This window comes from Lepidothrix coronata, unplaced genomic scaffold (assembly GCF_001604755.1).
Source record: "Lepidothrix coronata isolate B3197 unplaced genomic scaffold, Lepidothrix_coronata-1.0 Scaffold53, whole genome shotgun sequence".
In the NCBI taxonomy this organism is placed as follows: domain Eukaryota; kingdom Metazoa; phylum Chordata; class Aves; order Passeriformes; family Pipridae; genus Lepidothrix; species Lepidothrix coronata.
Window position 1 is genome coordinate 2,620,829 of NW_016690233.1, and position 15,899 is coordinate 2,636,727.

At 36.2% G+C, this 15,899-nt stretch overlaps 1 protein-coding gene across 4 annotated transcripts in view; it reads right to left on the reverse strand.

Moving 5' to 3' along the window:
* The window catches only part of CEP126 (centrosomal protein 126), a 39,531-nt gene that overhangs the window by 10,597 nt on the left and 13,035 nt on the right, over nucleotides 1-15,899 (reverse strand). For 3 of the 4 annotated variants that reach the window (XM_017816060.1, XM_017816061.1, XM_017816062.1), the window contains exons 5-6: nucleotides 13,108-13,303; nucleotides 2,635-4,756 (exon numbers count right to left, since the gene is read on the reverse strand). In XM_017816060.1, the coding sequence (XP_017671549.1) occupies nucleotides 2,635-4,756; nucleotides 13,108-13,303 (2,318 nt within the window). Of the gene's footprint in view, nucleotides 1-1,337; nucleotides 1,443-2,634; nucleotides 4,757-13,107; nucleotides 13,304-15,899 lie in introns of those variants that run through there. The other variant, XM_017816063.1, reaches the window with a different exon arrangement.

Consider the following 15,899-nt stretch of genomic DNA (forward strand, 5'->3'; position numbering starts at 1 on the left):
ACTCTCAGCTTTTCTTTTTCCTTACTGTCCCTTACTCTTATCCTGTCTTTCTCTCCCCTATGCATTTTCTCCCTCCCCCAAAGGTTATCTTTATGTCACATTGTTATATGACAACACCCAAAATGCTAGCATACCTGTTGATACAAAATTGTTAAAATAAACCTTAATAATATGTTTTCAGACACTGATTATTCAGTGTTGTTTCACTCTAATCCACCCCAAGGGAATTATTGTTAAGAACTTGGGTTACCCCCCTCCCCTTTCTCTGGGGCGGGTTGTAACAGGCTGCTGCCATCAATAGTAACATGGGACACATTAGATTTAAAAGGTTGCCATTTAGTTAAGTGCAAATTATTGTAATATGATGCATGGTGCTGAATAGCACCTGAAAAGAAACATTATATTGAATATGGCAGAAAGTTAAAAAAAAAAAAAAGAAAACGAAAAGAAAACAAGAGACCCCTGATTATATCAGTGATCACATGATGTTTTTCAGAAAAAAATAAAATTCAAACTTGCTCTATGCAGATGCATCAATACTTAATTTAATTAGTTTGCAAGACATGCTACATATATGCCAGGGGAAAGATTCCTTTGAGACGTGTAAGACAAAATTATAATAAGCAATAGTATCTTTAAGGGAACAAGATACTAAGCAGTCTACAGCTGTTCAACTACAAGCATGTAATTAGCCCCATATTTGTGACAGGCTAAAGGTCAAACACATTTTTAAAGCCTTTTACTGACTAAACTAGAAAGGTCTTAAAATAATTCTAATATCCAGCTACAATATAGTATGTGTCAGCAGAAGATATACAACTTGAAGCCTGGAAGCCAAATTAAATTAAGATCCTCATGGATGATAATTTTATTTGTTCATTTTCTTCTCACTTATACTTTAGGTACATTTGGCCAAGCATTGCAACAAATCACATTTTCTACAGTGTCTTCACAAACCTCATGGAACTCTGCAGATATTTTACTTGAGAGCAATGCAGTATTCAATCTCACAGCAAACACTTCAGGACAAAGACTATGGTGTCTTTGTGAATTGGTAGGCAATTGAACAAATAACAGCAAGTCAGTAAGAGTTATCTAGAGTATTTAAAATAAAGAAGACTTTTAAAACACAAAATCTAAGCAGATACTGAGAAAGGGCAACCCACCCAAATTTATTCCTCAGCTCTTCCCCTGAAAGAGCTGGAGGTATGTGACATTGGGAATGTGGCATTAAAAGTTGCAGTGAAGACAGTGTTAGTAGTGCACACAACTTTGACCCAGTACATTTCCTGATTGATTGATCTGATGTGCAGATAAGGACATCAAAAGGCAAGAATCTCTGCTGGAGGCGAGGCATGGTAATGCAAGTCTTCATTTATTTCCAATGTAAAATCAAATAGGTTAAGTCACCCGGATCTTAAATTCATCTGTTTGACTTTGAACTGGAATAGACAAACAGATAGCATTTTTCATTTCCCAGCCCTACTTAAGGCCAAGAATATTCACCTGCCTGCCTTACATAACAGAGCTGTTTTGAATCACTCCATAGTTAAAACTATATATTACTAGATAAATGTAGATAAATGTAGATAAATGTAGATAAATACTAGATATATGTAGATAAAACTAGAAATGTAGGGGGGGGTTAAGTTATCTGAATTAATTATTTTGCTAGAAAGTATTTTTGAGTTGCATGGCCAATCCTTGGGGTGATCTTGGTACATGAAGCAGTTTGAAATGCTGCTTATACTTGAAACAGGGTCTACAGTTGCAGGAACTCCTGCCGTAGCCCTCAATAGGAAGCAAACCAACAAACTACATAGAAATTATAAGCACAAGGATGTCATCAGTGCCCAAGGCACAGAATATAGATAGGCTGCACAGGAGAAACAAGGCAAATCAAAAAGCATGAAATGTAATTTGAAATGTAAAAACTGGGAGATGAAAGTTTATTCACCCAAAAATTTCTTATGCATCTTTCCTCTATCTTACCAATCAATCTCTTCATCAAGGTTAATTTTTAATGAAATGCAGGATTGTTTATCAAATTCCTTAAAATTCTTCATAAATCAGACATACTTTGCAGCAGAGCAAAGTTTGCTTGGCAGAAGCTCTTTAATTTTAACCTACCTTTAATTTTTTTTTTAAGCTTTAATTGTATTACTGGGAATAAGTCTTAATAATTTTAGGCATTTTCAGCGTCAACATTTTAAAAACACAGTAGATCTATACTTCTTTCACTGTCATGTGGCAGTGACTGTTGAACAACAAGCTGTGACTCTCAGTTACCTTGTAAAACTTGCTTGTATAAACTTAGTCACTTCCTCCTATATCATTATTTAGACCACCTGTCACATCTGCTCATTAGTCATGAATATAATCTCAGGGAAAATACTTCCTTTTCATTTAATATTGTAGAGAGCTATTAAAAATGAGGATCAATGTTTGAGAGGCCTCTGGGCACCAGTAGAATAGAAATGACAATGACAAATGGTGAAAGCTTGTTAAAACTGGTTGTACTGTGTGGATGGATGAAAGGTTGGACGTTTCAACTGAAAACAAATTCATGATGTAATTGAAGAAGACTTTTGTCTGAACATCCCCCCACCCCAGACCCAGAAACATGACTCTTACCAGTAGCAGACTCCTTTGCAGCTCGGGCAGAATGTGCTCCACGCCAGGAGGTGCTTGTTTTTCCAGCTGCTGGGATATGATGGAGATGTAATCCATTTTCTGCATTAACAGGTCTTCTCTCAGTGCAGGTTACTGAATGATTTTGACAGGCTCTTGCCTGAACACCACTTACAGAACAAGTATTTTTTGCCCAAGGTTCATATTTGGCCATGCTGCAGTCGGGTGGAGAGATCACAGCGGCCAAGCCAGAACAACAAGCAATGTTCTCACTGTTTTCTCTACCGTTCCTATTTAAACCCCAATTTGCTAGCACAACATGCTTGTCATTTAAATCATTCCTGCTAGTAGTGGTAGCTTGGAGGCTTGAAGGCGGCAGCGACTGACACCCAGGGCTGGCTTCGTTTTTGACACTTCTGTTTCCCAGCAGAGGTGGGGAAGGCAGGTGAGGTGTTAGCAATTTCCCTGGAGCTTTTTGAGTGTCGTTGGCTCCAGTGGCTGACTGCAGTTGGAGTATAGTGCCTCTTCTCTTGGGCATAAAACTTGACTGGGCTCTTACAAATGTTTCTCTTCCAGTTATTTTTGCCTTATTTTGATTACCTTCATTAATTTTAGAATTATTGCTATATACTGAGGGTTTACTTGCTTCATCTTTTGACACCATCCAAGCTTTTTTAGCAGAAAAGTATTCAGTAGACATAAATATATTCTGAGATGTGCATTCTTTATTTGATTGTTCAGTATTAACATTTGGTTTTGATATATGAGAATTTTCCTGATGATTTTTCATGAACGTGGGGTTTGAAGGTTGAGCAACAATACTTAAATTATTCTTAGGAGAATTATTTGCAGTTTGAACATATTGCAGCTTTGAAGAAGATATTTCACTGGTGCTTTTTTCATAGCATTTTTCATTATTTTCTGTTATTATCTGGTCAATTTGATCACACCATCTTAGCTTCCTATTGTATTTTTCATTTTCTGCACTTTTCTTTTTTATTTTTGCCAGTTCTAAACTGTCTCTGATAGATGACATGGATCGAGTTCCAAAACTGATCCCATGGTTCATAACCACAGTTTTGAAAGGACTGGCTTCATATTTAGAATCCTTCTTTAGGATACTTCTGAATAACTTTGCTCTTTTTCTTTCAAGAATATTACTTTTCAGGGTTTTGTCCTGTGCAGGAATTCCAGAATTGAACTCTGTATCTGACACCAGTGACATAGTGTCAATTATATTTCCCTTTCCTTTCTCTTTGGTATTCTGTTGCTTAACTTCCAACCAAACTGAGGCATTTGGTATGTCTTGAAATAAAGATGTTCCTGGAATAGTATCATTAATACATTTAATATTTTCTTCTTTTGTTTCAGTCATTTTTCCTGAGGTATTTTTTAAAAACTTTGTACTGATATTTTTGTCCTTTGGTAATGTATCAGCTGTGCTGGGAATGCCAGTGGAACATCCCCGATTAGGAAATAAGATTATAGATGTTGCAATAGGTTGACTGGATGCTTGCACAGATATAGTTCTCTTCTGTGGAGTCATTTTAAAACTCTGATCTTGCATCAGATCCTGAACTCTTTCTCCTGGAATAGAATCAGGGCTGTCCCAGGCTTTGCTAGGATTGAAAACAGGATGACCAATGGCTAATGTGCTAGCCATTCCAGAAAATGGCTTGCTTCTGTCTTCTTCTATATTTTGCAGAAAACTAAATGTATTAATTACAGAGCTCTTTTGCTTATCAGAGGTAGAGAACTCTGGAAGTTTTTTTCCAGATCTCTGAGAAGCAGATGATTCCTCTTCTGAAGCGTTCACATGTTCAGCAGGAGTTAGAACATTATGTTTAGCTAAAAGATCATGAATAGGTATGTTGTGGTAGTGTGGATCTGCATTTCTCAAGCAATTATTTAGATGCGCATTTTTAGAAGTACTTTGATCTATATGAAGTAAACCACTATTCCTAGTCTGGGATTTTTTTGGATCATACAGGGCACAGTCACACTGTGCAGTCAAAGATGATTCATTCGGTGTTATGTAATCTCCACTTTGTCCTCCAGCCTCAAGACTGTCAAGGCTTGTCAGGCTTTCTGAATCATCTGTTTCATTGAGTTCCTGATGAAAATTCTGAAATACAGGCAAAGAATCAGACTGTTAGATTTATCAGAAATGTGGTTTTGCTGATACTAATTTTTCATTAATGAGAGCCTAGACTAAAATACAAACAATATTAAGCCTGATGTTTTTATGACTTGGGTTCACATCACCATGAGTGTTTCCACCAAGTCAAAATTTACCTGTATGAAGTTGCAAAAGAAAATGGTGTAATTTGGGAAGAAATTTAGAGGAGAGAGCTGCATAGTTCAACAAATTTAATCCTTAGTTATATATGAATTCTGCAATATCAAAAAAGGAACTAGATTTATCTAAACAATAATACTGTTTATGGATTTCCCTATGATACAGGATGACTTTCATACTCTGTAAGGCTTCTAAGTGAGTTTACAAATTGAAAGATAATCCATGAAAATGCAGATTTGATAGCGGATCTGCCCCAAACTGGAACTTTTCCATAATATTAGACTGAATATGTTTCTTTTCATACAACGAGCCACAAGTGATAAGGAGTGAAGCCTTGTCATGGCAAACAGAAAAATCTCTTAACTATCATAACCACAGTGACTAACAGCTCCCGACCCCCCAGTGAAATTCCCTGTTCTGTTTGTGTCTTTCAGAAAGAAGAAAGTATCATCTGATCTATGAGGACAGATCAGGTATAAGAGCCTAAGGGAGTCCCATCTACTCCCCCAACCTTCTCATCAGATTTTAATGGAGTGATGAATAAGAGGAACTGGTACCATCTGAAACATTAGTGGGACAACTTAATGTATGCACTGTACAAGCATTTTCCTCACTCTTACTTCTCTATCCAAGCACTGAGATGCTGACATCATTGACAATATATACTTTTGTAAGTACAAGACTTCAAAATACCCATAAGCATAAAGGATAACAAGCATGTCAACTATTTTCACAATCTCGTACACTCACTTTCACACAACTTAGCAGCAAAGTGATTGTTAAACTTATGTTGGAAGAAACTGGTGTGATAAACTAAGAGAAGCTGAATTAGATATGCAACTTATGCAATGAAGATTTTTTTTTTATTAGTGACTTCAAATGGAAAATGTTTCAAGTAGCAAAATCTGTTAACCTAGGCAAGTGAATATATATCCCCTAGCAATAACATAGAATTAGCATTTTGAAAACTCACCAAAGGATACATAAAATTCTTTAGTGAATAATAATAATATATTTTTGTAGTAAACATTTTTTATTCTAATAAAATTGTTATACCTTAATATTGCATGTTTTATAGTTGTACAAATGTATTAAATTGCAGAATAAAAAGCTTAGTAAGTCCTGAAAGATTTTTATGGTTGAATTAAATCTTATCTTGCACTGTATGTTCAGAGGTTGGTACAGTCTTCCATTATAGTTACGATCTGAGATACTGAAACTAAATAGAAGAACAAAGAACAAAGTGTAGGGAAAGATCCCTTTAGGGAAAATTTTCAAACTAAAGCTATATAAACCAGTGCCTTTCTAACAGAAAAAAAGAAATAACACTTTTTTAGTTATTTATTAACTTTTATGTTTGGCTAAATTATATTGTTAACCTCTGCTTGAACTTCACCAAACAAGGAAAAGGCATTTACTCAGAGTTTTCAATACCAGGCCAAATTTAAGAACTAGCTTTGAAATTTTCAGATGGAAAGAAAAAACAGTAAAAAGAAATTAGGGCTTAGTCCTTGTCTAATTTGGAAACTGCAACTGTATGGCAAAATACATGTTTCTAAAATGACAAAGTTAGACAGCAGAAAAATTTTCTAAGGATTGTTTTAAAAAGCACTCTTTCTGATAGCAGGTCAGCTTAAACTGATAAATCTGGAGGATGCAAGAAAATCTGCAACTTTTAAAAATTAAGATTAAGAAAAATTCTACCTGGTTGTGCTCCAGAGCACAAAAGACTTCATCCTTCATTATATATATAATTTTACTCTCCTTGTAAAAAACCCAAAATCCCAGTTGAGGTAACATCCAGAAATGTTAGGAACTAAAGAATAGAGTCCTCCTTTAAACACATACTTACTTTTACATAGTTTATGCAAATTTAGTTCATTTTTTTTTAGTTTTACGTTTATTTTGTTTCAGCATACAATTTCATCCTTTCACACAATAATGTTTAACATTCTTACTGAAATATTCACATATTTCATTCCCCATTTTAACCTACCACGTAATGCAACTGAATGTCATGTTTCCTCATAGAAATGTGTAACTAGAACTACTTCTGCAGACAAAAGAAAAAGCATTCAACAATTACCCATTTTTGTGATCAATAAGTGCAGAGAAATAAACCTGGAAATCCCAATCATTTAATTTGATTTAATCTGTGAGAATACTATAGGATGACAAGGAAACAAAATGTTCATAGAGTGTACTATTTTGTTATTTTCTGTATTTGCATACTGTTTCTGTTATATAAGTACGATGTATTGCCTTGCCTGTGGCCTGCATTATCTTATGTTCTAACGTTTGAAATCTACCCCCCCTCTGTCCACATATGTGGTATTCTAGGAAAGGGAACACTTCCGAGGAGTTAAAGAGGTCACTTGTATGCCTTAAGACTTAGAACAGCTGTGTCAAAAAATTTCAATTTAGTAAAGCACTAAAACAAAGAGAAAACATGAGCCTAATAAATCTTTCATGAGGCCAATGAAACATTGTAACAAGTGAAATTTTAAGGGAACCCGACAAGTGAATTTTCTGCCAAAGTGTTCTGACTCTGTCAGAACACTATTACACCAAAGAGCTGCTATATGTGTATTTGACATGTTCTGCAAAAGAAGTTTTGACTGTTCATAATTCCAGGAAGTGAATGGGAACACTCTTCTGAAGATAAATGCTGGAAAAAATGCTACCTACTCTGAAAACCCAGGCCCCTCACCTCTCACACTACTTACTATTTTGATAATTTCAAGTGGTTTATTTTTACAGATATTCTTTGCTTGTTATACATACATACATATATACATATATATATAAAGTTATACACCTAACTGATTCTGAGGTAAAAGACACCAATATAGATACAAAACTACTTCTCAAAGCCAGTGAAGTACCTAAACACCTTCATTAGTTTTGAATTTACCAACTACAGAATAGGAAAGTCCATTAAAATTAATAATCTCTTTTCCATATGAGTTTGGCACTACTTTCTCAGAAGACTTGGGCAGACTCAAGAGAGCAAATTCCACTAAGAAAGCATTCTAATGCTTACATTACACAAGAGATCCATTCTATTGTGCCAGACCCACCAAAGAAGCTATGGAGCTGTAAGATTACCAAAGAAAATCTTACTATCAACACTCCTGTCTTTCCTAGTCTAACTCCTAGGTGCCTGATCTTCCCCCAAGCTTCCTGGAATACAGAAACTAGATATCTATGATTCTATGAATATTTAAAGGGATCTGATTCACTTGTTTGAAAATTATCACGGGATATTAGAAATGCAGGTTCAAACTTCTACGGATAAAAAGAATTAATGTTTCTAATTTCATGGGCACTTGGGCAATTCAGTAAACCATACTGGTAGAGAAGTTTAAAAGAAAAGTGATCTGAACACTGAATGCCAGGGTGCCAGTCTGACTTCCAGTTTTTATTAAGTCCTGAGGTAAATGTACGTAATTGTGTAGGAAACAGATTTTCAGCTAAACTTGTCCCTCTCTTGTTTTAGCACCTCCATACTCAGAGTGCTGTTTCTCAGGTACCCTGTCCCAGGTATCTAACCCTCACAGACTAACCTGGTCATTCAGCTCCAGGAGTAGAACTCATAATGCTAGGTTTAAATACTATGAAAATTTGTAAATCATTAAATGTTGAGGCACTGTGCACCATAATGAATTAGTCTCTTTTTTTGTTTCTAACCCATTAAAAAATTTATGCACCTGGTGAGCAGGCACCATCTACCCCGCAAATTTGCCATGTAAAAATATTATGGGACTGCATAAATGAAAACCATCATAAGGCAAATAGCCATGGAGAAAAATTTGGCATGCATATGAAATATTAATTGTAGAAGTTCTTAAGTGCTTAACTAATAAACATTTTAATGATTAAGTTAACAGATTTGAATGAACTGGAGCTGTAGCATCAGTAAGAAAGAATAAATTAATACTGTTTGACTAGTACACACTTCCTGAAAGAATCACAGTGTGTGAATATAACTTTTAAAATAATCTCTAGGTCAACTGAGAGACTATCCTACCAGAACTATCTAATTCGCTAAAACACTTGTATTTATTTTAGTAGTCTATGACAAAACATGATTTTTTATTATAACAATGTAAATAGATTGTAAAGATGGAACAGTTTTTAACATGTTCCCACTCTATCTTATGCACTGCACAGCAGCAACCAAGGCAGAACGTGGATTTATATAACGAACTCCTAAAAGTCAGATACAGAAATCCTTTTAGAATCATAGAATACCCTGAGTTGAAAGGGACCCGCAGAGATCACTGAGTCCAAAGCCTGACTCCATACAGGGCAATCTAAAAGTAAAATAAATGGGAAAAATAATTTAGTCTGGAGATACATTTCAAATTGTTTTTATAGCATATGTGAATTTTGGATTAGTGAAATAATGTGGAAGATAGCTGTATATCACAATATTGGTTGAAAGCCAATGAAAACTGAACCCCTCTGATCTTGCCAAAAGGAAAATAAGGAGAGAAATAATTTAAGTCCATCACAAAATTTAAGTGATCAACATAAAAATGTTAACACTCCCATTTATAAGTAAAAAGTGGCCAACGTTTCTAGATTTAAGGTGACCATAGAAACCTATTTCAAGTTGTTGACTGGTGTCCACAAAATCTAGTCTGACTTCTGTTTCAATGCCATTTTATCACAACCCTCCCCTTCAGAATCTGTTTTCCCAATAACCAGCCCTGAGCATTCTACAAGTTCCTGATACTCGGCAGAGACTCTGTACACAGGCCCTCCTTTTTTCCATGCTGGTCTTGTCTCTGCCTCTGAAGAATTAGACTGATACCACATTCCTTGCATAAGGAACCTTTGTTTAAGTCATTCCAGTCATACTACAGTTTTTCCATCAGTTACCTGAAACATCTCCATCTCATAGACACTGTCCAACCTCAAAAGCACAGTAACACAAACAGCTGACAGTCATACAGGTCAACTCAGGCAAGGAAGGCCATGTTCATACCTATGCTGCTTCCACTCAGTGAAACATCACTTAGAAAACACTTTTCATTATTTCTCAGATACTTATGTGATTTTACACATCACACACATGAACACACAGTACAATAAGATACAAATTCTTCTTGTATTAGAGATAGTATAAGAATAACCTTCTGAGTTCATGGTTTGCATTGCAAGTTCCATGTTCCATCTCTATTTCAATAAATATTGAAGTATTTTCTTCCAAGGGGAATGGAATCCATAGAAAGACTGATACTCAGTACTTCAATGGCTGGACAATATGCTTGGAAGAAAAGGAGAGCCAAGCTAAAAATCCTGCTTCAAATCAAGCAGAAAGGGATTTAAATTTAGATTTCATGGATATCACTTGAGTAACCTAATTATGGGCGCATAAAGGGTGGAAGAGGAAAATACAACCTCCATGTGATAATCCATACCTATTTTGTCTGTGAATTAGCTCTTACTTCAAGTATTTTGTTTAAAAAGTGAAACAAAGAGGTAAAACGTTATGCCAATCACTTTGATTCCAACATAATGTATTCTTCTGGAGGAGCCTAGAAACATTGTACTGACCCAAACAATGTTGTATGGCCACCAAATTAAAGAGGTGGCCAAAAGAAAAAGACAAAAGATACCTGAACAATATTATTACTAGTCACAGTTGAGCCATTTTAATGGGAATTTTCTAAATTATTCAGTTCAAGGCAGGCACCAGAAATGAAAAATTTGGACATAATCAGTTAATAATTTTGAAAAATGATAAGCACTTGGGTCTAATGTCTTTTGGCAAAAAGCTGCCTGCAGGTTTAGCCAAAGACTATACTATCATCTCCATCTTAAAGATTTTGTTTATGCATACAATAAAACCAGGAAAAGATTGTGCAACAAATCCTTTTTTTGTGAATGAAGTTAACAATATCAAATTCTTCAAAACAGAACATACTCATGAACATATAACTAATAATAATTTGATATACTGGCTCAGATGCAACTGTTGCACAGAACAAAATCTACTGCTCTCAATATTTTAAGCAAAATAATTTTTTGAAAATGGTAGAAGGGTCACTAAAAACCTTGGCTTACTGATGAATCTATACAAATTTTTAGGGATGTAAAGCAGGGAACACAGCAAATCTACTAGTAAAGGTTTACATAGAACTTTATTCCCTTGTAGGAAAGTAAAGAATTTTAGGAATCTCTATAATCCTGCTGGGCCTGTAAAAACAGAAATAAAGAGAGGTCAAAGGATCTCAGTGGATAGTTAGATTGCAAAGCATGTGCACAAGGAAATACTTTACTTTCAGAGAGGCAAGCACTGTTGAAATGACTTTGGACAACAGGTAGGAGCAAGACTAATGAAATCTATTCATTTCAGTAAGAGTATTACAAATAATTATAAATTATAAATCTTATTAGTAAGAGTACTATAAATACTATTTCACAACACAGGAATTCTCAATGCACATGCACACCAGCAGAATCTAAATATTAAACTTCCCAAACTCAGGTCATGGAACAAGGACAATAGCTTTCTTGACTTTTCTTCTTAACAGACTCCAAAACATGCCATTTCAAGAAAGAAAGAAAGTCCAAATGCCTTAAGTATAAATATTTACGTTTTGAAACTATTTATCAGAGGAAAGAAGCTGAGCAACCCCTAGTGGCAGTAGAAAAACACATTCTGGAAAAAAAAGCTAAATTTTCTACAGGACCAAGATATTTTCAAAAACACATTAATTTGTGAACACAAGATATATGCAGTGTCCGAAGTTGCTATAACATTTAGAAAAAACTGCAAGTAAAAAATTATTCATGACTCATAGCAGATTTTTCCAAATATTCAATTAGAAAGTGATAACTGTGTTTGATAAAATACACTACAATATACATCTTACAATATATTAAGAATAATCTTTTTATACATTTTCTCTCAAAGAGAATGCATTTTGTTTTCTAATTCTAAGATATCCTAATGCAATTACTGCCAAATTCAGTATCATCATTTAGAGAGGGATTTGCAAGCACTATACCAATGAAATGCACAATGTGATATTAATTAAAAAAAAAAAAAAAGCTTAGACATCTTTGTATTTTGTTTTAAAGTGGTTATCTAGAATTCAGTTTTATTATCTCTTTTCTATAAATTATCATTTGCTCTTCCTTTTTTTATGCTTGGAAAAAAGAAAGGAAACTAATCATTGCCAGTACAACTATACTTTCTGTCTTCTCAACCTTTTTGAATCTCACTTCAACTGAGTGAGGTTTTCTGTGTTAGCCAACAGCTGCTCAAGATTTTCATAAATAACCATCAGAACAAAGTAGATACAAAGGCAGAGATGAATGTTCCTGAAAACATCCATATCAAAGTAGATTCGAACTCTATACAGTCTTTCAAAAGTTATCCATACACATGTATTTAAAGAAAAAGCTCTTACTTTATGGCCACCAATGATCTCATGTCTCTACCCATCACAAGTATAGAGGGATGGTGCTTCACAGAGTCCAGGTCATTTCAGGTACCACGACTCTGGATATCAGTAGATGTTATATATATAAAAGAAACATAAAAGTATGTCCTCTTCTTTCCGCAAAATGTAATTCTGAAGAAATTACAGAAAGCTTGTTGCTGGAACACCTGCAGCTATTCCAAAGATGACAAAAAAAGGGCCTCAAGAGACTAGAAGTCAATCTCTTAACAAATCACCATGCACTGGGAAAAAAAAATCAAGAAAAAGAAATCCCCCAACATTTGACCTACTATCACTATACTGCTATAGCAGTAGCTGAGCTGTAGCAATAGAAAAGCAGAAACTTCACTGTGCACTGAAAACCACCAATTTAAATTTGGAGGTAGCACAAGACTCCTGTGAGAGACTAATGACTTGCAACTTCAGAGCCAAGAAGTCTGACACACAAATCTTACATTCAAAGAGAAAAAAGTCAACATGACATATATCTTTGAAGAATGTATGAAAATATTCTTACAAATATTTTTAAAGATCTCTGACTTCTTACTGCAAAAGATGTATAATTTTACTATAAATAATCTATTGGTAAGGCATAGTACAGCTGTGTTGTCTGCTTGGTAAAGACTGCTTAACAGACCTTTCATTTTTGTCACACTCAAGAAACTTTTTGTCACACTTAAAAAGCATCATGTAATGAATCACAGGAAAATAGCATACCTCCAAGTTGTTCAGATGCTGTTTTTCAAGGAGCTGCTGCATTTCTTTCAGATTTTTCTGGAAGGGAAGTTGGTGACTATCCATGTTTGTTCTACTGCTCTCTTGTATTGGTTTATCACAGCCAAACATTGTTGACATCTGCTTCTGATGGAAAGAATCATTTCTAGATGCTGATGAGGATGTATCATCTGTGGTGCTTGATGCAGACAAGCAACTTATTACTTTATCTTATATTTATGTGTCAACAGTACACTTTTATATACGTCCCTTTCCGAAAGTATATACCACCAATAAATGCCTGGCAAGTGAAGGATAGTCATACTACATGTAACTACAGGTGGTGCTGTTAGTAGTATCTAAAAGTGTCCAACACTTTCCATTTTAAGACCTCTCTTCTGTTATTTATAAATAGTCAGACTTTTCTGATTAGGTTGTTGGGTGACTGCCTCAGGCTGAATTATTATGGAAGATGTCAGCCAACAGTTTGGTAATTTGCAGAAATGGAACACGGAGGGTTGTGTTTTTTTTAAAAAAAAGAAGAAAAAAAACCCAAGGAAAATAAAAAAACAAGGAAAATGGGCTTTGTTTTTTCATAAAATTGGCTTATATAGAGCATGCTGTCAGGTGTTCCCTTACTTCAAAGAGCAAGAAAGCTTTGTGTATGTAGAGACCCCAAATCTAATGATGATGTGTAATGTCAGTATTGTGGTATGTTAAAGTACACGTATTTGATGCCTGAAAAAACCCCACCTTTGGAGTAGCTAGTGTAGCTGGCTTCTGTGACCAGGGTGGGCCAAAATTAAGGCAGAGGAAACCACAGGTTTCTACAAGATGAGAATTAACAAGAACCATGGGACAGGTTGACACCCAGGAATGAAAGAAGTCAAGAAACATGCAAAGCCAAATGACAAGGAAAGTGCAATTGGTGACCAGGAAGGCAGGGAGTTTGTAAAAAGGTATGTTCAAGAACAAAAAGCAGATAGAACTGGAACAAAGCTGGGTAAGATCACTAGGAATAAGAACCAAGCTTTGGAAAACAAGAAGCAAGAACTGGGTTGATATCAAGGATGACAAAATCAAGAAACAAGTAGCTTTAAGCAATAAGAAAAGAAGGCCTAAAAAAAAAAAAAAAGGCAAAAATAACCCAGATGCCAAACCCCACAGCTTGTGGGTAGATCAAGCTTTAGTCATGGCTGGGCTTCGCGAACGAAGATTTGGGGAGGGCTCTAACCACATTTGTTACAAGCATGCTGGTGGCTAAAAATGCCAATACGAGAGAGGCACGTCCGGTTGCAAAAGACACGGCAGAAGGACTCCTTAGGTGGTATATTCTGCAAGGCACGATTCTTTCTGTGTTGTCTTTTCTCCTTGAGAGTGATCCTGCGTGCGTTCTTAAAGGCATCAGCTGCGTTATAGATGGTGTGTCTCCAGACCTACCGACTGGAGGCCAGAGTAGACCAGTTATGTTCAATATGGCCAAGGCTGAGATGTTGTTTCAGGGAGTCCTTGTATCTTCTCTTTGGGGCTCCTCTCGTGTGGCAGCCGGTGGCAAGTTCACCATAAAGCAGGATCTTAGGGAGGCGGTGGTCCTTCATCCTGGAGACATACTCTGCCCAACGGAGCTGTGTTCTCAGTAACATGGCCTCAATACTTGTGATTGCTGCTTATTCTAGAACAGATGTGTTGGTCACATAATCTGACCAGTGGATGTTTAGGGTTGTACGGAGGCAGTGTTGATGGAAGCGTTCTAGGAGTCACAGGTGGTGGCGGTAGATGACCCATGATTTGGAATCATATAAGAGAGCAGACAGCTCTATGGCTCTGTAAACACTGATCTTGGTACTTTTCTTCAGGTGTTTATTTCACCAAACTCTTTTATGAAGCTTTCCAAAGGCACTCTATGCCTTTGCTAACCTGTTGTCTATCTCTCCCTCAATCTTACCATCTGAGGAGAGGAGGCTGCCTAGGTAATTAAACTGCTGGACTGATTTGAGCACTGATTGGCCAATGGTGATATGGGGATGATGGAAGACTTCCTGAGGTGCAGGTTGATAGAGAACTTCTGTCTTCTTTAAGCTGACTTGCAGACCAAAAAGCTCAGCAGTGTCTGCAAAGCAGGATGTTAAACGCTGCAGAGCTGCTTCTGTGTGGGCGACAAGGGTGGCGTCATCAGCATAAAGCAGCTCCTGGACAAAATGATTTAAGGTCTTGGTGTGGGCCTTCAGTCGCCTTAGATTGAATAGACTTCCATCGAATGTAGATATCGTCCTGATCATCGAGGTCTGCTGTGGCCCTTTGGAGCATCATGCTGAAAAAGACTGTGAATAGGGTTGGTGCGAGAACGCAGCCTTGTTTCACACCACTGGTTATTAGAAAGGGCTCGGAAAGTGCATTGTCATATCTGACTTGGCCATGTTGATCCTCATGGAGTGAGATGATCATTTTGAGGAACTTGGAGGGACAACCTAAGGGTTCCAAAATCTGCCATAGACCTTTTCTGCTCACAGTATTGAAAGGTTACAAAGAGACCTTTGTTCTAGATCAAGCTTTAGTATTCTGAAGTATAACTATTGCCAGGTTGCCAGCTATGCTAGACTGTCTAGGTGGAACAGTTAGTGAAGGACACTGATCCTGTCTTTTGGCTCCAGCTTCGTTCAAGGGCCTTAAATGCCCTTAGTCTGGTGTATCCAAAGTGGCACATACAGTTATTTGTCAACAGAACCATCCTTTATGTTTTCACCTATGTTTAATAGAGCCATAATCCTTGCAATTGATTAGAAAGCCAAGGTTAT